This window comes from Mustela erminea, chromosome 3, assembly GCF_009829155.1.
Source record: "Mustela erminea isolate mMusErm1 chromosome 3, mMusErm1.Pri, whole genome shotgun sequence".
Taxonomy (NCBI): Eukaryota; Metazoa; Chordata; class Mammalia; order Carnivora; family Mustelidae; genus Mustela; species Mustela erminea.
This window is the reverse complement of record NC_045616.1, coordinates 44,996,705-45,022,954: the sequence shown is the minus strand read 5'-3', so window position 1 is coordinate 45,022,954 and position 26,250 is coordinate 44,996,705. Positions and strand designations below refer to the sequence as shown.

General features: G+C 41.9%; 1 protein-coding gene across 15 annotated transcripts in view; it reads left to right on the top strand.

The window, feature by feature from the left end:
- Positions 1 to 26,250, top strand: part of CAST (calpastatin) — a 113,101-nt gene that overhangs the window by 20,779 nt on the left and 66,072 nt on the right. For 11 of the 15 annotated variants that reach the window (XM_032335695.1, XM_032335694.1, XM_032335693.1 and 8 more), the window contains exon 3: positions 14,505 to 14,576. The exons of 2 other annotated variants lie outside the window; for them this stretch is intronic. In XM_032335695.1, coding sequence (XP_032191586.1) covers positions 14,505 to 14,576 — 72 coding nt within the window. Of the gene's footprint in view, positions 1 to 14,504; positions 14,577 to 21,687; positions 21,876 to 26,250 lie in introns of those variants that run through there. 2 more of the 15 variants (XM_032335700.1, XM_032335701.1) reach the window with 2 other exon arrangements.

The following is a 26,250-nucleotide window of genomic DNA, read 5'->3' as shown; positions in this document are numbered from 1 at the left end:
GAATGGAAGTTAAATTTACTGGCCTCAGAGTAAATCATAAGTCCTAGAAACCTGATCAGATTGTTTAATATTATTCCTGAAATATACAGTTTTAAAATATGGATTTGTTTTCATTCCTCTCTTTAGATTTTATTAGCTTCTCAAAGATAATGGCATGACTGGTTAAAAAGGGACAATAACCTGAAATCATGCCCATAGCAAAATAGCTGTTTCATCTGAGGACTGATAAATGTGTGATTCTTATCATAAAGTCAACAACATTTTATCATACAACAATGGGCATAATAGCTCATTATAGTCTTTTAAAAATGGTTCCTTGGGGCACCTAGGTGGCTCAGTTGTTGAGCGTTTGCCTTCGGCTTGGGTCATGATTCTGGAGTCCTGGGATCGAGCCCCACATGGGGCTCCCTGCTCTGCGGGAGGCCTGCTTCTCCCTCTCCCACTTCCTCTGCTTATGTTCCATCTCTCGCTGTGTCTCTCTCTGTCAAATAAATAAATAAAATCTTTAAAAAAATAAAATAAAATAAAAGCAGTTCCTTAGTGAAAGCAAAACTTAATGGAAAGGTGACATCACCAAGTCTTGTATGTTTCAATTGACATTATTACAGAATGCCTAGCAAATGCATAGAGCACTGTGTTAGCATAGAAAATTAATAAAAACTCCCTATTCCTAATTTCCCAGGATGTTACATGAAATAACACAGTGGTTCTCAGGTATTAATGTACCTAACAATCGCTTAGAGACAGTATGAAAAATTTGGACACCTGGGCCCCATCCTCAGAGATGTTGATTTAACAGGTTTAAGGTAGGGTCAGCGAATCAGGGTTTTTGTTGTCTTTTTTTGCTTCTTGTTTTGTTTTGTTTTTACCAGTTACCCCAGATGGCTCTTATGTCAGTGGTCTTCTGAGCACATTTTGAGTAATTCTGAGATAATTCTTATGGAGTGCTTAACACCGTGCCCGGTACATATGAACATTTCTTTCCTGGTTTTTGTTCTCTTTTTCTTTGCTTTCTTTTTAAGAGGATCTCCCCACCCTGCCCCTTGGCCCAAGTCTGCTCTGCCATGTTCTGGGGATGATGTGACTCCGAAGCACGTTAAGAGTGCTGTAGTTTCAAAGAGTCATTGATCATGTGGGCGCATCTGGTTGGAGAGGCAGGTACTAACCCTTTTTTTCCTTCTTTTCCTAGGACCTTGTCCCTACAGCTCTTCCTTCTTTTTTTTACTCTTTGCTTAATAACTCCTCTTCAGACTACATATTAGTTCAGTCTTCCTCATTATAAATGGTTTTAAAATATGTCCTTTAAAATTGCTCAAGCTCCCATTCTATCTACCTATCTTACCCTCACTGCCAACATTCTTGGTTGAAATTACTAAAGAAAAGAGCATAGAGAGAGTGAAGAGAGAAAGCAAAAGCAAATGTTGATAAATCCCTATATGGGGGAGGTGGGAAGGAGAAATCAGTGAACAAGTCAAAGGAGAGACCGCTGAAAGGGTAGAGAGACCTGTATGTTTCAGTGTTGTCAATGGGAAGACTGGAAGAAAGGGCCAGGCTGATAATTGCCAAATTACGGGAAGGGCTCTTGATTGTGGATTGGGATTTCTTTTGTCCCCTTTGGAGCTGTTACTGTTAGGATTTTTTTTTTTTTTTTTTAAAGATTTTATTTATTTTTCAGAGACAGAGGGAGAGAGCGCGAGCGAGCACAGGCAGACAGAGAGGCAGGCAGAGGCAGAGGGAGAAGCAGGCTCCCTGCCGAGCAAGGAGCCCGATGTGGGACTCGATCCCAGGACCCTGGGATCATGACCTGAGCCGAAGGCAGCTGCTTAACCAACTGAGCCACCCAGGCGTCCCTACTGTTAGGATTATGAGGGTGCTGAGCAAGTGGCGATTCTGCGCCGATGACTCTTGAATGTACATCATTTTATGTAATGAACATCTGATAAGGGGGGGAAGGGAGTTGGACTGAGTGTTTATTTATACAAAAAGAGTTAAGTGTGGCCAAGATGCATCCCATGGTGTAGATTTCTTGGATTGTTTGTCAGTTGTATGGGTAAACGGATTCATTTGTTAGTCGAATAATAACAGATATGAAAGACATTATTTGGAAGGAACTCAGGAGTGAATTCTAAAGATATGTTTATCTTAATCATTAGGACTGCAGTCTTCTGCTTGGTTATTCCCATCAGGGTTCCCATCCCCTTGCTCGCTCTTTTGTGAATCAAGCCTCTGATTCCTGAGTGGTCTAACTGGAGCTGAAGGAGCAGAATTTTTTGGACTTCAGTACGTTCCAGAAGTATATCACTCTGGAATCTGAAATCTGCAAATATGGTTTTGAAGAAACACATTTATCTTACAGGAAACTGAAGGCTAAAATGCTTTCATATTCACCTTCCAATTTTGGTTTCACTCAGTACTTGGGATAAAAATTGCTTCACTGAATATAATTTTGTTACTTACTTTTTTGTGTGCTTTCTTAAAACATTGAATAGACTCGGTAAAATCTGAAACCAGACATCTAGTTCATTGAATAATGAAAGCTGAATAGGAAGCTGAATGACTAATAAATGTTAAAATGATTCATTTAAAAGATAATGAAGGTTCCTACTACCAGCCATAAGGACAGGAGCTCGCTGAGAGATACTTCTTAGGTGTGATTACTGCCCAAATGCTTTAGACATAAAGTTCAGGGGACACGCAGTGGTTAAGAAGAGGAACTTCTCACTATGGTACATTGTTGACTTTGACTTTGTAAATTAGTATATATTAGGGGTGTGTGTGTGTGTGTGTGTGTGTGTTTTAAGAGGTTGATTTTGGGGCCGCCTGGGTGCCTCAGGGGGTTAAGCCTCTGCCTTCTGCTCAGGTCACGGTCTCAACACCCTGGGATAAAGCCCTGCATCAGGCTCTCTGCTCAGTGGGGAGCCTGCCCCCCCCCCACCTGCCTGCCTCTCTGACTACTTGTGATTTCTGTCTGTCAAATAAATAAATAAAACCTTTAAAAAAAAAAAAGAGGTTGATTTTGACTTTTATACATTTTCTTTAAATGTTTGAAAACTTCCACATTGTAAGATTGGAAATACATAACTAAGCTTTTTCCTTTAATAAAAACATAAATGGTATTTTAAAATGTAAAATAACCGAGAGACTTAAATAAGAAAAACAAACCTTTTTGACACTGAAATTCCAAGTCCAGAATTTGTTTCAAGTACATAATTGGAGGTGTGCTTGGTGGCACAAGGATCTTTATCACTATGTTTGTAATAATCACAAGCTAGGAGAGAAACACATGTAGAGCAGTAATAAATTGAAGTTATGATGCAGATAGAGTAACCAAGGCATCTTTAACACCATGCTTCAAAGAACTTTTGATGCCCGAGAAAAGTGTTTATGTTAGGTTTAATGTCTTTTTTTCATCAGAAGGAAAAGAATAGAAAACAGCCTTAGGTAATAGAAGAATAATGGAAGAGGCCTTAGACCTTAAAGAGAGGAGTATTTTACATGTGAGCCTTTTTTCTTTGGACCCTCTCAGAGATACTTCCAGAACAAGGCTGCTGCTGTGTGTGTACATGTGTGAGTGTTAAATAGAAGTGCATCTCTTAGATATGAACAGAGTAAGGATTTAAGTAAGACTGCTTAGAGGGCAAGGATTCTTTTTTTTTTAAGATTTTATTTATTTATTAGAGAGAGAGAGAGCATGAGAGGGGAGATGGTAAGAGGGAAAAGCAGACTCCCCATGGAGCTGGGAGCCTGGTGCGGGACTTGATCCGACGACTCCAGGATCATGACCTGAGCCAAAGGTGGTCACTTAACCAACTGAGCCATCCATGGACCCAGAGGGCAAGGATTCTTAACTACTTTTAGTTCATAGTCCCTTGGGAATCTGATGAAAACTGATCTTTTTCCTTTGAGAAGTACACACATGTGTGTATATAAAAAAACACCCCTAATATGTGGCATACAGTTTAAAGACATTTAGATATACACGTTATCATCACCCCTGCAGGGGCAATCTTCATGAGCAGGTATTTTTAGGAGGTACCATCTGATAATAATTTCCCATTTGGCTTGTTATTGATGCCTGTAATTCCCTTGTTAGCAGCTTACATAACTTTGAGTTAAACGTTGCCTTTCCCTGGCTTTGCTTTTAAATTATGGGTATTCCTAGGAGAGAGAAAGTATTAATTATTAACATCTTAGTGAGAAGTAGTTTGACAAAAGAAGAGAATTATGTAGCACAATTTTTCTGTTGATTGATTATGGTAGTTGAGAACTAGAGAGCATTTGATAATAATAGCTAACACAAATATAGCCATTACACACACACACACACACACACACACACCTCTTACAATAATCCCATTCTCCTGATGAGGAAGTTGAGGCAAAACTTGATTAAATAAAGTACTTAATACCAAGGTCGCACAGGTATTTGGTAGTGAAGTTCAGAATTGATTCAGTTTACAGAGTCTGTGCTTTAACAGTATCTGATAGTATTCATAAAATTACTTATTTTAAGAATTCGATGTAAGACCAACACCAAAAAACTTTCTTACTACTGTTGTCAATTTTTGTAACTCTTCTTTCCATCTTTCTCCTTGGATTGTGCCTTCTTTCCACTCAAGAAGTTCGTAAAGTAGTATTAAGTCATTCCACAGGAATAAAAGGCACAGCATAGGGAATAGAGTCCATGACACTGTAATGGCATTATGTGGTGACAGTTGGGATCTGCACTCGTGGTGAACCTAACATAAGGAACAGAGAAGTGGAATCACTATGTTGTACACCTGAAACAAATGTAACAGTGTGTGTCAGGGGCACCTGGGTGGCTCAGTGGGTTAAAGCCTCTGCCTTCAGCTTAGGTCATGATTCCAGGGTCCTGGGATCGAGTCCTGCATCAGGCTCTCTGCTCAGCGGGGAGCTTGCTTCCTCCTCTCTACCTGCCTCTCTGCCTACTTGTGATCTCTGTCTGTCAAATAAATAATAAATAAAATCTTTAAAAAAGAAAAGAGTAAATTATTCCAGTTCCCAGGAATCTGAAATGTAAGAAAGGATAGGGACAGCCATTCCCTCTCTGGGCGGGCTATGAAGCGCAACAGGGAGGGAAACTGAGTCACAGCAGACTCAGAGTCAGAAGGATAGCATTTGGCTGCTTGTCAGGGCAGCCCCCTCGGGACTAGAAAGACTTGAGTTGACTGGGAGATGATGAATGGGTATTGACTCATGAGAATATAGCCAAACACAGTGAGTGCAACTACTATAGTGAGTGTTATTAAGACCGCTGTGCACAAGGCATTTCATTCAGTCAGTGAAATTCTATGCAAGGAGTTAATGCCAAGATTTATTCTTTAAGACTTTTTTATCAATGTTTCCCAGGGGCTAACATATCCTGTTTATTGCATTACATTTGTGGTAGCATACATTTACATTTCTTTTGTTAATAAAGGCAACCTGTTCTTATTTGTACACTGTTTACAACCATGGTATAAAGGAACATTTGTAGATAAAAGTCAAGCTTTATAATTGCTAGTGTTGGGGAATCTGCCTACCCTTTTGAAAGGCAGTCATTTCCCAGATACTGTTTTCCAATTTAGCATGTGTTTTCATGTGGAAACACAATATTTCTTGTCATTTTATAGGGTAACTATTAAGTAATAGAACTGATTTGTTAACAAATATGTCAAAACAGATATTTTAATGAGAGTGTTTATCCAGAGAACTAGTACATTTCATCAAGTCTGAGAAACCACTGATCTAAAAATGCCCTGATTAGAAAATGCTAAAAAAGGAAATAAAACCATCACTTAACCTCTGACCCCATCTTTCTTATACTGATATTTTTATTGAAGTGTAATTGGAATACAGTGTTTTACTAGTTTCAGGTGACAGACAATATGATTCAACAATTCTGTGTATTATTCAGTTCTCATCATGATAAGTGTACCCTTCATTTCCTGTCCCCTCACCCCCTCTCCAGTGATTTTAAGAAGTATCCATTTGCAAGAGGTATGAAAAAGGAAAGAAATTGGTGGCCTCATTCAATAAGATGAAATCCAATGATAACCTGAAAATTTATATAGTTAAGATGTTTTCCCTTGTTCAAACAGTGCTGAAACTAATTCCACTTTTATATTCAGGGCACAGAAGAATTTCATCCCTTCCTCAGTGCTTTCCCCCCACCCCACTAAAATCAATCAGTATCATCCAGTTCAATAGCCTTCTCATAATTACCACATGTGAATCTGATGAACTTTTGGGAGTTTCAGAAACTGAAGTCTCCATTTAGAGGATAAATGTTTGTTTTGCATCTAAGGATAATCAAATAATGTGTTGCAGTTTCTGAAAACAGTTCAATGAACAGATATTCAAAAATATCTTGAGAAATGATTTGAGTATGTCAGCAGCCACATTGAACCTTTGAGGGTTTCATATTCTTTTAATGCAAAAGTTCTTGTGTATCTGTGGGCTCAAAAATTTGTCACATAAAATATTTGATCTGTTACTTATAGACCATTGTAAGCTAGAGAATCCCCTAACCTGCTAATTAGGGACTCCTCAGGGAATATTTGCTACCACTTTTTTTTTTTTTTAAGATTTTATTTATTTATTTGACAGAGAGCACAAGTAAGCAGAGAGGCGGGGCAGGAAAGGGTGGGAGGCAGGCTCCCTGCTGAAGCAGAGAGCCTGATGTGGGACTCGATCCCAGGACCCTGGGATCATGGCCTAAGCCAAAGGCAGAGGCTTTAACCCACTGAACCACCCAGGTGCCCTTTGCTACCATTTTGATAGAAAAGTAGACCAGCTCCATTTTCCTGCATTTTTAAAAAGATTTTATTTATTTATTTATTTATTAGAGAGTGAGCGAGCATGAGTTGAGGGCAGAGGTCAAGGGAGAGGGAGAAGCAGACTCCCCGCTGTGCAGGGAGCCCCATATGGAGCTCCATCCCAGGACCTTTAGACCATGACCTGAGCCAAGGGCAGGTGCTTAACCAGCTGAGCCACGCAGATGCCCCATTTTCCTGCATTGTGGGTGGAGAAGAGAATCACTGAATTTGTGGCTGCAGAAACTCTGACCAACTCTCAGGCAAGGAAGGCGCTGTGTCAGCTGGGGCAGGACACAGAGGTCTTGCAACACAGGTAGCTTTTATCATCACTGGAAATCTCTGAGGAATGAGTCTTTAAAAACCAACTTGTGCCTTTATTCATACCCAACCCCTCACTCTTACTTGGGATTTGTCAAGCTTCTTGGATTGGTGGGTTCATCAAATGTGGAAATGTATTGGCCATTATTTCTTCATATATTTTGGGTTGTCTCTGTGCCTTTCCTGGTCTTTGGAGGCTGCAGTTATACCAATATTAGCTGCTTCAAGTTGTCCCACAGCTCACTGACCCTCTGTTCCCTATCCCCTGGTCTTTACTTGCTGTTGCATTTTGGGTAGTTTCAGTTGCTGTGCATCGACATTCTCTAACCTTTTCTTTTGCAATAGTTCATCAGTTCTTCATCCTAGTGTATTTTTCATCTCAGATATTGCATTTTTTTTAATCTTTACAAGTTTGATTTGAGTGGTTTTTAAGAAAATATCTTTTATGTCTCTCCTTAACTTACTTTTTTTTTTTTTTTAAAGATTTTATTTATTTATTTGACATAGAGAGATCACAGTAGGCAGAGAGGCAGGCAGAGAGAGAGAGGAGGAAGCAGGCTCCCCGCCGAGCAGAGAGCCCGATGCGGGACTCGATCCCAAGACCCTGAGATCATGACCTGAGCCGAAGGCAGCGGCTCAACCCACTGAGCCACCCAGGCGCCCCTCTCCTTAACTTACTTTTGAAAAAACTTCCAATCTTGAAATAATTAAATTCCCAGGAAGTTGCAAAGATAGTTATGGAAAGGTTCGCCTGGACCCTTCATATAGTTTTCCCATTGGTTACATGTTATGTAATCATAGTACCTTGTCAAAACTAGGAAGCTGACACTGAAACAACATATGTATGTAAGTTCTGTGCCATTTTGTTACATGTATGGATTTGTGTAGCCAGCACTGCAATCAAGATACTATGCTTTTTTGAACATTATATTTTCCTACCTATGAAAAATAAAGTTGTATGTTTCTGCTTCTATGCATGCCTTATAATTTTTTATTAGAGGTCAGACAGATGTGAATTTCATCTTGTTGATGCTTGTTAGTTGCCCTGTTGCCTTAAGTTTGCTTGAGTTATGTTCTGGGACACAGTTAAGTTACCTGGAAATAGTTGAATCCTTTGAGGTTTGCTTTTAAGCTTTGTGTGGCTGGACCCAAGCGGCCTTTAGAGCAGGACTAACTTGTCCTTCTGCGGACTCTACTGATGATTCTGACTGCTGCAAACACACTCTTTTCCTGGTCTCTAGGTTATACCTCTGCTCCTTCTGGTGTTCTTGACCCAGGCTTGGGGTTCCTTCCCAGACACACACATGCAGACCCCTGCGGCTCTCTCTTGCTGCTCTCTTCTTTCTGGTGCTTTTTTTGTGAACCCCATAAGCTCCCTTGGTCTTTGGAACTACAGGCTCTACCTCCTCAACCCACAGAGATCGATGGCATCTTCCTGGGTTCCTCCTCCACGTTCCATGTTTTCCATGTTCAGGCAGCCTGGAAACTCCTCCAGGCAGGAAGCTGGGGCCGTCCTCGGGTTGCCTTCACTCGTTTCCTGGTCAGGGAACATCCAGTGCTGCCTGGTGTCCCAGGTCTGAAACCACTGTTTCGTATTATTCTCTGGGAGTTCTTTAGTTGTTCAGGGTAGGAACAAAAAAGGATCCTCCTTTTGGGATCTGGATTTCCTTATATTTTTAAGTCCCCATTTCCTTATGTACAGACTTCATAAGTATGACTTGGACTTGAAAGGAGCATGTGGCCCAGCTTACAAACTTAAGTTCCTTCCTTTACTCTGAAGGTGTTTGAGCACAGTTTTGAAGGTGGGCGGTTAGGTATTTCTCATTCTTAAGCCTGGTCACTGACTTACTCATTTGTTGAGGTACTAATGAGTTGTACTGCTTTCCAGGTAGTCTGCCACTATTTCAATGTGCAACAAAACTATTGAAATCATCTCTGCAGTATCTTGACGTCTGACACCTTCGGGTGCCTCAAAAGGGTCCTTGCAGCTCTCAGGAAACACTGAGGTCATGTCTGTTCTTGCCAATTTTTTGACCTTGCATCACTCCCCCTACACACATACACACACACGGGACCTGTGTGACAATGCCAGCAGCTGTCATCTTTGGTGTCTGATGCCAGGCCCACAGCACTTGTTGCTGGGACTCTAGCAGGCCTCACTCAAGAGAGAGGGTTTCCAGCATTCATCCTGTAAGTAGCCCCTGGGGCCCCCCTTTAGCCGGCATTTAGTGAGTAATCATGCTACGTCTGGCTGTGGGCTTTGTGCCTCACATTTATATCTTCATGTAATCCCCAGAGCACACACAGGCCTAGGAGTATGACATGTTCCCCCCAGTCAGTGTCACTGGGTAGGGTACTCAGAAGGAGGTATCATTTCTGTATTGAAAAAAGAAAAACTAGTCCTATTTTGAAGGCTGCTTTCGTGCAAACTAACAACACTTGAAAGCGAACTTCAAGAGGATCAAACTGTTCTCAAATAACTCACTGGTGTCCATTATTAGAATCGTGGCCAGTGCTAAGAAAAAAACTACCTTTTTCTAACGAAAGAAAATATTTTTTTTTCCTGATTATATAATTAAAAGCTCATGGAAAATTCTCAGCAGGCACTAAGATTTCTCATGAGGTAAAACTAGGTCTATTGGGAGGCACCTGGGTGGCTCAGTGGGTTAAAGCCTCTGTCATGGTCTCAGGGTCCTGGGATCAAGCCCTGCATAGGGCTCTCTGCTCTGCTCTGCTTCCTCCTGTCTCTCTCCCTGCCTCTCTACCTACTTGTGCGCGCTCTCTCTTTCTCTCTCTCTGTCAAATAAATAAATAGATGTCTTTAAAACAAACAAACAAACAAAAATTAGGCCTATTGGGATTCCTGTTGGAGAGACCAGCCTCTTCCATTCCTACTTGATCAAGAATTTGGGGTCTCTCTAGTGCAGGGATTTGCAACCTGTGGGCCGTTCCTCATCTCCTTTGATCCTCACAGTCTTCTGTCTTAGGTGTGGGTACAGTTATTTCTTTTTTCAGATGAGAAAAATAGTGCTTACAAATGTGCATACACTATGGTGAGTGCTGTGAAGTGTGTAAACCTGGCGATTCACAGACCTGTACCCCTGGGGCTAATAATACATTATATGTTAATAAAAAGAAAGAAAGAAAGAAAGAAATGTGCCTACACAGGCCCATGGTCTCAGTGGGCATTTGGTGGAGCCAGGATTCTGGTCATGCAAATCAAAAGATAGAGCCTTTACTCTAGGGAAGCTGACACCTTTCTTTGTGGTCATTAAGTCTCAGGACAACATGAGGCTTCCCTCGGGGCCTTTCTTGAGATTCTGGGAGATGGTGACACAGCCGCTCTTTGCCTGGCTCTTGGAACATTGTGAATGCTTTGGAAACAGTTTTTGAGACTTGAGTTCTGACTCATTTAATAAAAAATCTATATCATGAACTATGGCAGACATAGAAAAACAGTATATAATTCATCCTTTTCATACCTTTCTACCCCTGCAGTTAGAAGTGATCTAATCTGTGTATTCACTGAACTCAAGCATGGCATGCCTCTTTGGCGGGTCTCTTGACTGACAGATTCTGAACCACTTTCAGAGGTAGGAGAGGCTGCTTAAAGGACATGTGGATTCCTAGTCCATGGAAATGGCCTAGGGACACTCACCATTGCCCAGGAGATCACACACGCTCTGTCAGTCATTACAACTGAGGCCTGCAGCCGGCTCCGTCAACTACAAGGAGGGAATGACTCAGCCAGGCCTGTGACCTGATGGTAGGGATAAGGGGCAGTCACTTCCTGATCACTTCATTTCTATAAAACTTCAGTTAAACGAAGAAGTGCTCGTAAACATCACAAGGGCTGGGGTTGGTTGGCAAGGAGAAAATCTTCCTGATGGCCCTTTAGTCTATCGATTTATGGACATGAAAAAAGATAATGTGACTCAAAATTTGGGTCATTATAGTCTTGGCATCCTCATTTAATGTCTTAATCTTTCAGAGACTGGAGTAATTCTGTGTGTTGGGAAATGCAGAGTCATAGCCAGATGAGCTTGTGGTGAGAGTTTCTTTTTCTTTTTCTTTTTCTTTTTTTCTTAAGATTTTATTTATTTATTTGGCAGACAGAGATCACAAGTAGGCAGGCAGGCAGAGAGAGAGGAGGAAGCAGGCTCCCCACTGAGCAGAGAACCCCATGCAGGGCTCCATCCCAGGACCCTGAGATCATGACCTGAGCCGAAGGCAGAGGCTTTAACCCATTGTGCCACCCAGGCACCCCGTGGTGAGAGTTTCTTACTGTGAGTGGGTGAATTCTCTTCTTTCTGAGGGTGGATCCAGTCTTATCACTATTAGTGGATATGCAGACCTAACCAGTTAGGACTGGTGCCCAGGCCAGAGTAGGAGGATTTCCAGGGGCCACGGCTGATGGTAAGGGGCTGGGGGCATGAGGGTAAAAAAGATGCCTGCATGACTAACACAAGGTGACATGAAGCCAGCGGACTTTGAGAATTTTCAGCTGGAGATCAGGGAGGACTCATGAGGGCTAGATGGTCCCCAGAGAAGATCAGGAAGCAAGCTCAATCTAGAGGAAACCGATAATCTCAAACATACCCGGCTCTAGGGCCTTCCTAACCTTGCATTCCTTTAGCTTAAATATCTTCACCCAGCATCTTGTTTCATCTCTTATCATACATGCCCAGACCCACCCTGCTTCACCTGCACTAACCTTTTTTCTGTTTTCCTTAGGGCCTTTGTGCATGTGAGTCTGTCCATCTAGAATGCCTCCCCTCCTCCGTCCCATAGTTTCACGATCCGGTTATGTGTAGTCGGGCGGGTCTCCATCAAATGGCGTTTCTTTGTGTACCCCCTCTGGAGCTAGCCTCCGCCCGCCACTCTCTGTTCCATGACCCTGTTTCATTGCCTTGACAGCACGCATCACTCTCGGAAATCATCTTGTTTTTGTGAAGTGCACAGTGAGGTTGAAATCAATGACCCCCACTGCGGTATTCTTGTCTTTATTTCTTAGGTCCACCCCCTTACACCAAATCCATGCATACGCTATGGCCGTCAGAAGCTATTTGTTCGTATACTTTATATTTTGAAAAGAGACTCGTGATTTGGATTCGGTTTAGGCCATCCCCTCCTTTTACCAACTCCCGTACCACAGTCGCGATTCTAGCTTTTTCACAGCCTCTTTTATTTCTATCCCGTTTATCCAAGACTTTTTCTTCCCTTGGCCAAGGGCGCTGCATGTATGTTTGGGAAAGACTTTAGTCAGCAAGCCATGCCTGGGAGCCTGGGACTCCTGCAGATGCCGGTGAGGCCTCTTGGGATACCCAGTTCATGAGCATGTGTCCCTCCTGTCACTACAGTGACCTTCCGGAAGTGCTCTGGGCGAGGTCAGCCATGGATATAGAAGGCTGAAACTCGGAGGACAGCAAGCTAAGTTTTGACTTTCCTGCTTCCTGAGGCAATATTTAACCTGAAGGAAAAGAAGGCTTCAGCCCAAGATTCCATGGAGGGAATTTTCAAAAAAATACAAATCTTGCTAAATGTAAAAGAATTAAGCCAGATTGCTCTCAATTATATATTTTTAAAAAAACACAGTACTGTAGTGACAGACAACTTTTTTTTTTTTAAGATTTTTTACTTATTTATTTGACAGACAGAGATCACAAGTAGGCAGAGAGGCTGGCAGAGAGAGAGAGGGAGAAGCAGGCTCCCTGCTGAGCAGAGAGACCGACTCGGGGCTTGATTCCAGGACCCCGGGTTCATGACCTGAGCAGAAGGCAGAGGCTTAACCCACTGAGCCACCAGGTGCCCTGACAGACAACATTTTAATATCTATGTAACAGCAGTACTGTCCCTCCTATATTTAGTGCCTATAGTACATCTTACACACATTTTAGCTTTTGGAGCATAATCTCGCCACTTGGCATTATAAAACTTTCTAGTTTGTAAGCTTGCCTCTCTGAAGTACAAATCTTCGTGGAAGAGATAGGCCTTGTTGAGAAAGAAACATTGTATTTTACCTTTCCTTTTCTCTGCCCTCCATTTATTATTTTTTTATCAGTTGAAACAGTATACTTATATAAGAAAATGCAAAAAAGCACAAAGAAGGATTTTTTTTTATTTTTATTTTTTTAAGATTTTATTTATTCATTTGACAGAGAGAGACACAGTGAGAGAGGGAACACAAGCATGGGAAGTGGGAGAGGGAGAAGCAGACACCTTGCTGAGCAGGGAGCCCAATGTGGGGCTCGATCCCAGGACCCTGGGATAATGACCTGGACTGAAGGCAGAACTTAACCACTGAGCCACCCAGGCACCCCAAGAAGAATATTTTTATTAAAATCGCTGCACCATTGAACTTCAGTGATCATACTGTCCATACTATTTTATAAGCTGATTTTTCTTTATGTAAAATATGCATAATATGTTTTCATTTAATGAAATGTTCTTCTAAGCATGATTTTTAGTGACCGCATGGTACTTCATCCCGTAGATGTCCGTAACACAACCCACTATCATGGGAGGCAGTCCAGACAGGGAAGAGAATAGGGTCTGAAGCAGACATACTATTTTCTTTTTTTATATCAGATGTGGCAATGGCCGCATTATGTACTCATCCCATTCCTCAGTCTCTTCACCCGTAAAATGAGGATAACAATAGTACCAGCAATGTATCGATTCCTGTAATGATTAAGTTATGACACATGGTACACATCGTACTTAAAACACTTAGAGTGCTTACATTAATGCTCTAAATAGATACTCTTACTAAAGCATTGTTACTGTTATTATATTGTAGCATCATATTATTCTGATAGAATCATTGTCTGGCACATGGTAAACGGTCCGTAAACATCCATTATTATTACCTATATTGTGTTCTGTTTTTTGGACATGATCATACTGTGATGAATATCTTTGAAGAAAAAAGGCTTTTGCTCTCTCTCTTCTTATTTCCTTGAGATCAATTTTTAGAAATAGAATTACATCTTTGATGCTTACTGCTAAATCACCCACCTGGAGATTGTACTAAACGCAGCTATCTCCAGCACTGTAAGAGGAATGTTGTTTCCAGACGTGCTCCATGGAGGAAATGGCAACTGCCCATGTGAGGAGTTTTGCAGTTCTCCAGAAGCACTGATTATTGAGCAATTGGGATTTGGTCAACTTCCTCTTCCTTTTCAATGCTTATATGGCCTTCAGGCAAAGATATGAAAAAATCTTAAAACATATTTATTTTTGTGTGTGCTTATTGGTATATTAGTCTGAAGGTTACTTGAGAAGATATTTGTATTGATATGAAAATTTGCCTTGTCTACATTGGTAGGACAGTTCTCCCATTGAAACTAATACTTTTTTATTTTTAAGAAAAAAACAACAAGCCTTGACAGCAGTCAGCCTTCCAGAACCCATGCTGGCGGAACAGCCCCGGCCACCAAGGTCAGTCATTTCCTTTTTTTTTTTTAAGATTTTATTTATTTATTTGAGAGAGAGAGAGAGAGAGCACAAGTAGGGGGAGAGGTAGAGGGAGAGGGAGAAACCGGCTTCCCTGCAGAGCAGGGTAAGCCCGATATGGGACTCGATCGCAGAACTCCAGGATCATAACCTGAGCCAAAAGCAGGAGCCTAACCAACTGAGCCACCCAGGTGCCCAACATCAGTCATTTCTTGAAGGTGAAAATACTCCTAGTCCTCAGGTCAATAAGTTGTGAACAAAATATCATTTCTATGCTGGGGGAGAGGGGAGGAATGTAATTTCTTAATAATGATTTGAGTGACTTAAAACCTTGTTTTAAATCTTGTTATACTGTAAGTGTCCAATCAGTATTATTATCATAATACCTATAAATAATATTGGACTTTGGCATATACTGGGAGTAGAAATATAGTGCTTTCACCTCTTCAGAAAATAATTCAGATTCTCTTTGTGCACATTAGCCACACCAGGATCTCTGCTAAATGCTCTGTATAATTATCTTATCTAATCTCCTCACAGCGTTGTAGTTGTTATTCCTTTATACCTGAGGAAACCAGGGCTCTGGGAGGTTAAGCATCCTTGACAAGATTGCAAAACTGGAGGTAGGGTTCCAACCCAGGTTTCCTGTTCATACAGGGTCCTCGACACTGCTGGACTTGAGATGCCCTAACCGAGCATCTGTTAGTGTAATACAGCACTTGGGAGCTTTGAAACTTTTAAAAATCACTGAAACAACATATTTCAAAGTTAAAAAAAATTTATAATTTTAGCTAGTAGTTTTTAGTCTTTAAAAATAGTTATGTGTGGCCCATTTCAACTTGTGGTCTTCCAGTATGTCTGAGATGATCAAAAACCTTAACTTCAGGACTGTCTATAGAACTATTTTAAATAAGCATTTTTCCTTTAAAACTGGTGGCTTTCCTATGGAGGTCTGCAGACTTTCTCATATAGGTTGCTTGCTTGGTTAAGAGTTTATATTTTAGTGCTTCTTGGAGCCCCTAAAGGTGCCCAAACCAAAGTGCAGCTGAGAAATGAGAAGAAGATGGCCAGAGTTGAACAGACTTGGGGGCACTACAGCATAAGTTCTCAGTATGGGTCGGAAGTCTTCTTCATAGCCAAACAAACTTGACCTGCCTCTTTGCCTCTTATTATTAGCAAGTTGACCTAGCCCCACTGAGCCTGAGTTTCCTTGTTTGTAAAACAGGGATTAGACTTTTCTTGACATATCTGCTGAGAGACTGAAATAAAATAAAGATAAAATATATATAAAACTCTTAGCCCTGAACCTGGCATTTAGTAGATGTTGGGAAAATGTATCTCTGCTGTGACTACTCTTGTTAGCCTCATACTCTGTTGTTTTGATGTCTGGAACTAACAAAGATTTTCCAACTATGTCCTGTCTTAAAGTACTTTTATTTAACTCATGCTTAAATTTTGCTTCTAAAAATAAGAAGCCTCATTAGGAAACCTCAGCCCTGTGAGATTTAGTGGATCATCTGCAGGTGATTTCCAAATTTTGGAATCATCTAAACTCTTGTGCAGGGTGGTGGTTAATACATTATAGAAAATCACACCCGGTTTTCTCTTGGAAGTTAGCCATAAGAAGCAGTCAGTCCCTTTTCTTTCTTTCTTTCTTTTTTTTTTAAACACACAAAGTTATTATCCAATCATTCTTCAGTTATAAAGAATTTTGACATCTCCCCCAAATCCTGCTCTGCCTCAGGAAACTGAGGGAGGGGGGCATAGCTGGGAGGTGGAGACATTTTAGCCACATATTTAGTGTTTGTTTAATGTCAAGCTTGTCATTCCTTCTTTAAGTTCTAAAACATTGTCATCTCCCTACCTACATTATTCTCTCTCTTGTTACAATTTCTCAATATAGATTCCTGATTTGCTTTGCTTCACCAGTTTTTTGAATATTGGTTTCCCTGGGGATTGATTCTTCACTCCTTTCTATCTTGTTATTTTAACATTTATAGAATATTGGAAGAATATATATATGTATATATGGACATATTATAATGGCTTATTTCTTCTTTTGATGCCTGATTGAAAGGGCTTCGACTAAGCATCCTGATCACTATGAAGATTTTATTTATATATTTGAGAGAGAGAGAGAGTGGGAGAGAATGACAGGGAGGAGGAGCAGAGGGAGAGAGAGAGAGAGAGAGAGGCAATCTCAAGCAGACTCCCCACTGAGTATGACCTGACTTGAGGCTCGATCTCAGGACACTGAAATCATAACCTGAGCCTAAGTCAAGAGTTGGACACTTAACCAACTGAGCCATCACAGGTGCTCCAGCATGATCATCAATTTAAAGAAAAAGTCATTCCCATGCATCATTGAGAAAAGCTGCAGGTAATAGCATTTGTGATCACTTGAAGCCTTTTATTATACAATTAATTCTTATAACACACACAGGCAACATCATATTACCCTGACACATGATGCGACAAAATAGTAGATATAATTGGCTGTGAGAATTAGTCTTGGTTTTCTTGACTCTTGACACAGTGAACTTAAAGGGTAAAATAAATGATAATTTTACCATTCTAAAGAAAATTTCACAATCTGTCTGAAAAGTTAAACATCTCATTTGAAGCTACACATAAGCTGTGTGATATAGAATGGCTACCGTGTATTGCAGAACGGTTTCATGAACATTCTCACAAAATGAGTAATTTTGTGCGCAAGTAAGACCACTTCTGCCGTGCACTTCTGGGCTTGGAAGACCCAAAGTGCCTCAGTGGCATATAGGTCTTTCTAAGTCAAAATAATTATTGTAAGATGTTGAGGGCTTAATATTTGATTTTTGATGAATTAATAATGAGGACTAATGAGGCTGCAGAAATGATTCATGTTTTTATTAATGCCAGCATGGAAAGAGTTGTGATCCACACGCAGTCATGAGATTGTGTTGTGGGCAGAGTTCTGAGGCCTATGTGTTGTGACCACTTCCTATTCAGGCAGGGAAATCGAGGTTGAACTTCTGTTAGGAATGTGGCTGCAGAAACTATTAACAATATGTCTGTTGGGGTGCCTGGGTGGCTCAGTCAGTTAAGCATCTGCTTTGGGCTCAGCTCATGATCCTGGGATCCTGGGGTAGAGTCCCATGGCAGGCTCCCTGCTTGGCCAGGGGAAGGGCTGCTCCTCCCTCTCCTCTCCGAGCATGCTCTCTCTCTCGCTCTCTCTCAAATAAATAAATAAATTTATATTTATTTATTATTATATTATTTATAATATAATTATATTATATATAAATATAAAATATGTTTATATATATATATATATATATTTATTTATTTATTTGACAGACAGAGATCACAAGTAGGCAGAGAGGCAGGCAGAGTGAGAGGGGGGAAGCAGGCTCGCCGCTGAGCAGAGAGCCCGATGGGGGGCTTGATCCAAGGATCCCAGGATCATGACCTGAGCCAAAGGCAGAGGCTTAACCCACTGAGCCACCCAGGCGCCCCCCCAAAAAAAAACCAAAAAAGACTATTAAAACTACTAAAACTATTAAAAAACTATTAAGACTATTACTTCCTATTGGAATCCAGTGTTTCAAACCCAAAAAAAATTTCTTAAGGATAGCAGGGGTAGCTCATGGAAAGATCCAGAAGGCTCCAGCAGCAGGAATGTAAAGTTTCACAGCTAAGAACAATGCCCTGACATACCACGGGAGCTGCTTCTGCTGCCACTACAGCTTGAGGAGCTAGGACACATTTAGGACCGGATACCAGAAACTCTGCCCCTGCTAATCATGATGACACATATGCCTTGTCAGACATAGATTTCTTGGTGGGCAGTGGTCTCTTCCCATTGCTCGTTGCTTGTTCCCAGTGTCATTCTTTATGCCACATCTGATTGACCAGTGTGAGTCACTGGCCTCCACCCTGTTATGAGGGAATCTGGGATTGTGAGCACTCTGGATTCTGCTTTGGGAAAGTGCATGTTGATTAGGTGGGAAACTTATCAGTATGAAGTGAGAGTATTCAGGTGTGTGGCCAGCTGCAAACTGACATATATCTTCTACAGAAAGGAAAACAGGAGAACTGCCTCACTGCACAGGAAGTTAAATGAATCATGATGTGTTGTTTAGCAATATTAGGCCTTTAGAATGGAAGGGGATACCGACATTTTCTTTTCTCTCAGCTACAGGGGAAAAGATTTGCAAAGGAATAAGCACCCATCAGAAAATTCTTTCGTGAATTTTGCTCCTGGTTTTGCCATAAATAGCTGTGTTGGCATAAATAGCTCTGCTCTCAGGTGCCAATATTCTCATCCATAAGATGAGTGAGAGGCAGGGTAAACTGTGTGTGTTCCCGCGGTCAATGTCAGCCTCACCCCCAGTACCACGTGTGGTTTGGGGGATGACTCTGTGTTAAGTAGGCAAGCATTTTTATTTTAATAATTGCATATATATTTTAATGTGCTGAAAAATAAAATAACACTTCAGACTCATGATCCCAAGGATAGCTTTGCTTAAGTTAAAAAGTTTAAAAAGTAAAAAGTAAATTAAGTTAAAAAGTTAAAAAGTAAATCTATTTTTTAAAATATTAAGTAGGGGTACCTGGGTGGCTCAGTGGGTTAAAGCGTCTGCCTTCGGCTCAGGTCATGATCCCAGAGTCCTGGAATCAAGCCCCACATTGGGCTCTCTGCTTGGCAGGGAGCCTGCTTCCTCCTCTCTCTCTCTCTCTCTGCTTGCCTCTCCACCTACTTGTAACCTCTGTCCGTCAAATAAATAAATAAATAAATCTTTAAAATATTAAGTAAATGTAATACATTTATAGCCTATTACAAATATGACAGGCAATGCACAAGTAACCAATGTTTGGAAAACAAGATTCAGAGCAGTACGTCTCATATTTTAATATTCCATTGACTCAGTGAGGTTTTATTAAAATGAGGATTCTGATTCAAGAAGCCTGCAGTGAGACTGGGATTCTGCTTTTTTTTTTTTTTTTAAGATTTTTATTTATGTATTTGACAGACAGAGATCACAAGAAGGCAGAGAGGCAGGCAGAGAGAGAGGAGGAAGCAGGCTCCCTGCAGAGCGGATAGCCCGATGCGAGGCCCGATCCCAGGACTCTGGGATCGTGACCTGAGCCAAAGGCAGAGGCTCTAACCCACTGAGCCACCCAGGTGCCCCTGCGATTCTGCTTTTCTTTTCTTTTCTTTTTTTGACTCTGCTTTTCTAACGAGCTCCTCGTTGCGGCTGATCCTGCTGGCCTGGCAAGCACAGGTTGAGTGGCAAGGATGCTGAACTGTTCTTGATGGTGGGTCATTTAGACCACCTGTCCTTTAGATTACCTCAACGGTGATTAGAGAAACTGGTTTGAATACAGATTCTCAGGTTCCAAGCCAAGAATGCTGATTCAAGAGAGTAGGGTAAGGCCCAGGACTTTATATACCTACCCCTAGGTGTTTCAGATACAGATGACCTGAGGACCAACTGGAAGAAAGGATGAACCTCTAGGACTGGGGCAGCCAAAGTACATCAAGAAGTAATAAAGTTCCTCTTCCTGTGTAAGAAAAGGTGCCTTTTTCTACATGAACCGCAGGATGAGATTGAAAATTTTATTTCGTAACATGTAATTACTCATCTGTACTCTTCAGGAGCACAGGATCACTCACCTTTACTGAGGGAGATGTGCTACCTAACGCTAGGGGCTGTGGTACCTGGGACTTATCCCATTGGGGTGTGGCTCAAATAAGGCATGATGTGCCGTCTGTCATAGGAGGAAGTGAATGTCAGTGAAACCCAAGCAAGCTGAAGTTTCGTTTAAAAAAAAAAAAAAGGAAAGAAAATACTAACGATATAAAAGAAAATTTTTAAAAAGCTTTATATATTTTAGAGAGAGAGAGAGAGAGAGAGAGCGAGCTCGTGGAATGAAAGAGCACAAGCCCCGGAGGGGAGGGGGACAGAGGCAGAGGGAGAAGCAGGTCCCCACTGAGCAGGGAGCCCAATATGGGGCTCAGTTCCAGACCCTGGGATCATGACCTGAGCTGAAGGCAGAGGCTTAATAACAGAGCCACCCAGGCGCCCCTAAAAAGGGGAATTTTTAAGCTGTATTTTCATGGGAGAATAATTTTAAGGACAAGGTCTTCTGTTCAAGGAATTATAAAATATTAGAAAGGGTCTTACTTCAATAGCTTTACTTAACAGAAAACAAAAAAATGAAAACTAATGAGGAAACTGTGAGGAACACCTTGCAGAAGAAGTGGAGGGACCCCACCTGCTCTGACTGTTTGCTGTGGGTACAAAGCTGTGCAGAGGAGCTCTCTGCCTTTTTCATGCCAGCTGGTGTCACCTCAGCCTTGGCTGGCTGCAGCACTGAGTCATTGCTCAGCTGTCACTAGCTAGGCCTGAGGTCTCTGCTCCCCAGTCACTGACCACCACCTCCTCCAGACACACCCTGGGCACAGTGTCCAGAGTTTTTATTGTGACTAGTTTGCAGCTTTGGGAAGAGTTGGCTTTCCATATTTCTTTTAAAATTTCATAACTCTTTTCTATGAACACGATCATTCTGTATTTAATTAATTGGCATTCTTCTAGAACCTTTACATTCATTCATTCATTCATTCATTCATTCATGAATTTATATAGTAGTACGGACCTATGAATCCTTATTTTATTCCTTGGTTTAAAATCCATTTTTCTGATTTTTTTTTGATCGTTTTAATCACAATAATATATTATGTGCTATAATTTAGTAGGAGTTTGACTCCGTTAAACTGCTCTTTAAAAGATCCATTATACTATTTGAGGTGCATTATACTATTTGAGATGATCAGCAGGATGAATCCCTGCTGATGGTCATTCTTAATTTGTTTTATAGTTTTAAAAAAAGAGATATTTGGAGCCATATATTTGTAAGAGTGCCCCTCTTGCCTCCCTTAATTCTGGTGGAGTCACCGGGTGACAGCCCGGGCGCGGAGTGTCATCAGCAGGGGCCGTGCGCCCTGCGCGCCGCCCGTATTCCAGGCGGCCTTATTAATAAGTGAGCCGGCTTCCGGGAGGCCTGCCCGAGACGAGTGGGCAGAGCGGACGCCTCCCTCCGCAGACCCGCGCGGAGCTCCGGGGCGGCGCCGCGGTGGGAGGAGGGCGGGGAGCGGCGTGCGTCGCGTCCCGGGACCGCCCCGCCCCGTGCTCTCTGCGGGCTGAGGCTCTAAGCAGAAACCGCGGGGGCTGAGCCCAGCCAGGAATGCAAACCGCCTGAAAACCCAGCGGAAGTCTCTGGGCCCGGGGAGTGGGACGCAGAGTGAGTACTGATTTCGGCCGCTGGCCTCCCTTCCCAGGCGAGCCGTCTGAGCCGCCCCCTTCGCGCCCGGCTCTGCGCGGCGCACATTCGCACCCTGCGTCTGGCTTCCCGGCTTGGACCTGCGTTCTTACTAGTTAGTCTCTTGACCCCGAAGATGCATTTCTTTCCAAATGGGCTCTAAGTTACATTGTGTTACTTGTAAACCGCTCCCTCCCCCCCCGCCTTCCTCCCGGACGGTAACACTGTGCTGGCTTTTCAGCTGTAATGTATCTGGTGACCGGACGCGCGCGGTTGGGTTACAAAACCAGGGATTTGTGTGACCTGGAAAAAATAGTAAAGAAGAAAAGCAGCAGCTCTGTTTGGTTTGGCATTTTTAAGGTTAGGACCTACCGAGCTCCCCCCCACCCCCGCCCCCCAGCCCTGCCCTCACTACTGTGCTGACCTCCGTTTTAGAGAGTGAGCTCACTCTGTATAACCTTTCCACGTACCTGATACATACTGGGTGTGGTGTGGTATATGTTGTAACATGTTTTGGTTCTATTTCCTTGAACACAACCCGAGACTGTGGTCAGATAACATCCCTGAGAGGTACTTTGTCTTTCAAGAATGCAAGGTGTTTTCACAGAGATTTTAACAATCTCCGCTGCACTGTTAGGGTCCCAGTGTTCCTCAGGAACAGGCAAGAGGCCAATTCTTTATTCCTATTTTACAGCTTGAGAAAACCAGGCAGAGTTTAGGAGAAACTTCCTTAAGGGGCAAGACCTTCAGTTCTCTGACTAGTCTTCTAGTAATCCACCTATACATCGGAGGAACCAGAATGCTCAGTCAGCTACTCAGGAAAGTTTCTGCTGTATGAGGTGTGTTGTTGAGTGAAAACCTCTGCATTGCAGAGGTCAGTAAGGAGTGGCACCCGCTGTTCAAAGGGGGAAACTGTTTTCTAGTGAGTAGTTATCGAGTGTGTCTTCCTGATGGTTTTGTTTTGTGGGCAGTGAATTCAGCTTTTGCACACTGATTTTTCAGTATTTAAAAGGGTATTTGTTGCTGGGAATGTGGTGGAAGGGAAGGTGATGTCGGGATTCTAGAAAACAGTATAGTATTAAAGTAGTGACATTCAGCCAAATCATGCTGAAGCTGGAAAGGCTACATCTGCTGACTAATGGAGAAAGTGGCCAATAGCAATCAGGGTGGAGTGGGAATCCACATATGCACAGCAAGGACCCTTGGTATCGATTATACAAAAGTGAGCTTTGCAGGACTGCACGCCAGTGTTTATGAAGCAGCCCATTCAGTATAAATGTTAGCTGTTGCCTCAGTTCACATGCCTTTAAAAAAGATTCCTAGTGCATGAGAAGGGTTGGTTTATATAGTACTGGTGGTGAATTTAGTTCCTTGATTGTTCTCAGAATTGATCAAAGAAGGGTTCCTCTTGATCTTTTTTTCACTTGATAAAACCAGTCTTATTTTTCAATTCAAGAAATATTTATTGAGCACTTACTATGTGGAAATAACCTTGGTAGATGCTGTGGGAAACAAATATATGGATCCTGTATTCAAGGGATACAGTATAGCAAGAAGCTGGCAATCTAAGAACAGAAGTAACAGAGCTAATTGAGACTATGTAACCAAATGAGGACTTTTACTATGTGATAACTTTCATGCCCTGGGAAAATACTTTATAGGGAGCTGTTAAATATGTCCTGAGAAACAATGCAGTGTGTAGGTAAGAGGTCAGGCTCTTACTTTCTTAATCTGTAAAATGGGTATAATAAGAGTTTCGACCTCATGGCTGCATTATCATCATGTAATGTGAAGTACTCAGCTAACCACTAGGACATAGTAGTTTTCACTAAATGTAGCAGTAACTGTGACCACCCTACAGATTATGCTGATCTCTTCTTGTTCTGAAACCAATTATAGTTACTTTCTGATGATTTATTATTACTGCCTAATGTAGGTAGGAGGGCAGTAGGACAACAACGTCACTTTGCTAACAGTAGGATTAACAGATCTCCAGTGGTATATAGACCAAGTATATGGTCTTGTTCAGAAGTTAGCATGTCTTAAGAGATGTTGTAAAGTACCCTTAGAAATCAGAAATAATGGGTTTGAGCAATTATGGCTTTCCATAAATATAGTTTAGCTCACTTGTTCTTAACCAGGGGAGGTAGCACCCTATTAAAAGGTATATTAAAATACACGGGCGTGTTTTTGGGTGATGGCCCTAGCATTCACTGGGAAAGAGACAGTCCTTCTTACTTAAAAACTGTCAGCCCAAATGCCAGGAAGTACCCTGTTGAGAAACACTGAGTAGATAACATTTTTTTTTTAAGGATTTTATTTATGCTCTTGGTTGGGGGGCTATTGGGGAGCAGATGAGAGGGAGAAGCAGGCTCTCTGCTAAGCAGGTGGCCTGCCACTGGGATAAGGAGCTCAATCCCAAGAACCTGGAATCATGACCAAAGCCCAGGGCAGATGCTCAGTGGTGACCAAGCCAAAGACAGATGTTCAACCTACTCAAACAACAAAGCCACATAGACAGCCCTAACGTTTTTATATTTTTATTTATTTTTTATAAGTTTTTTTATTATCTGACACAGAGAGAGAGACATCACAAGTAGGCAGAGAGGCAGGCAGAGAAAGAGGGGGAAGCAGGCTTCCTGCTGAGCAGAGAGCCCAATGCAGGGCTCGATCCCAGGACCCTGAGATTATGACCTGGGCCGAAGGCAGAGGCTTAACCTGCTGAGCCACCCAGGTGCCCCTAACATTTTTATTTTAAAGGCTATTTACATAGAAAATATGAAGTGCGATTGTTTGTGACAACCATTGTACTTTCCTAATATGCAGATGATTCAGTATATCAGAAAAACTATAGAATTAAATATGTTCCTGTTATAAAGTCAGACACATTGGTGCTAAGACATACATTCCAGATTCGTCTTAGTTTTCCAAAATGAGAGCGTTGTAAGATATAATGAAAAAGAAGCTACAAAGAGAAGTATGTAGACAGGAGAACATAGATTGTGGGTGTTTATTTAAACCGGACCAACCAATTTGGGGAAAAGTAAATAGTTCCATCTAAGGAATGAAGATTGTAACCTGTCATCAAAACGAAGCGTCCTTAATTGAAGAGATTTGTTAAAGCACTCTAAAGGGAAGGTTATTGGTCTTCAGACAGAGAATGCAGGCCCAATAATGTAATCCAGGCTAATCTATAGCCCTGGGGCTCTCCCAGTCCTTGCCCTACGTATGTGTTGCACCCCCTTGAAATTCTCTAAGATCATTTTCATGATGTGTAGTCTGGAGAGTATGTGCATCAGATTCACCTGGGGTACTTATTTATTTATTTATTTATTTATTAAGGATTTTATTTATTTATTTGAGAGAGAGACAGTGAGAGAGAGCATGAGCGAGGAGAAGGTCAGAGGGAGAAGCAGACTCCCCATGGAGCTGGGAGCCCGATGCGGGACTCGATCCTGGGACTCCAGGATCATGACCTGAGCTGAAGGCAGTCGTCCAACCAACCGAGCCACCCAGGTGCCCCTGGGATACTTATTTAAAAATGGAAATTTCCCAGGCTCTCCCTCAGATTTACCTAGTCAGAATCAAAGAGGAATACATTCCTTAATGAACTCTCGAGATAAATTTGTACACCTGTAAAATCTGATAACCACCGTTTCTAAGAAGTAAGTTTGGTCTCTCCAGAGTCTTTCTAGAGGTAGTCTTCCTCTGACGTTAGCAAGGCAGTACAGTCTCAGTGAATTTACTAAAAATTCTAGCTGTGCATGGGAGCTCAGACTTCTGAATCTTACTGAGGTTTCCTCATGAACTGCCTGTTGGTGGGTTCATGACCTTCACAAGCAGGGGCCTAGACCAATTCCAATTCACTCAAAATTGCTGTAGGAGATGGAGGCCAGCTTTGGATTCTGTAAACTCTCTGGATTCTGTGCTGGGTTGAGGTCCCCCACACAAGTGATAGAAGTATGAAGACCTAGACCAGACCTCGGAGCCCTGGGAGCTGGACTGAACAGAGCTGTTAGTGGAGAGGTCGGAGATCCCCTTGCCTGCAGAGTAACCAGGGTCTCGGTCTGTGGCATAGGATTTCTTTATTACCTATACTAAGAGGGTGGCCAGAGGAAGGAGCGGGCAGTAGAATTATTTGTACATTTTTCAGCTACACGTGTTTTTTATATTTCCTCCTTATCATAAAGATAGAAAATTGTGTTTATATCCAGCATGGCAAATAAAATATTTTGCTATAACTCCATTCCTATAGCTAGTCATCATCAGAATCCTGGAATGTAAATATTCTCATACCAATATGTAACAATACTTTTCATGCTTTGACACGGGCATCTTTTCATGATATTTTATTTAT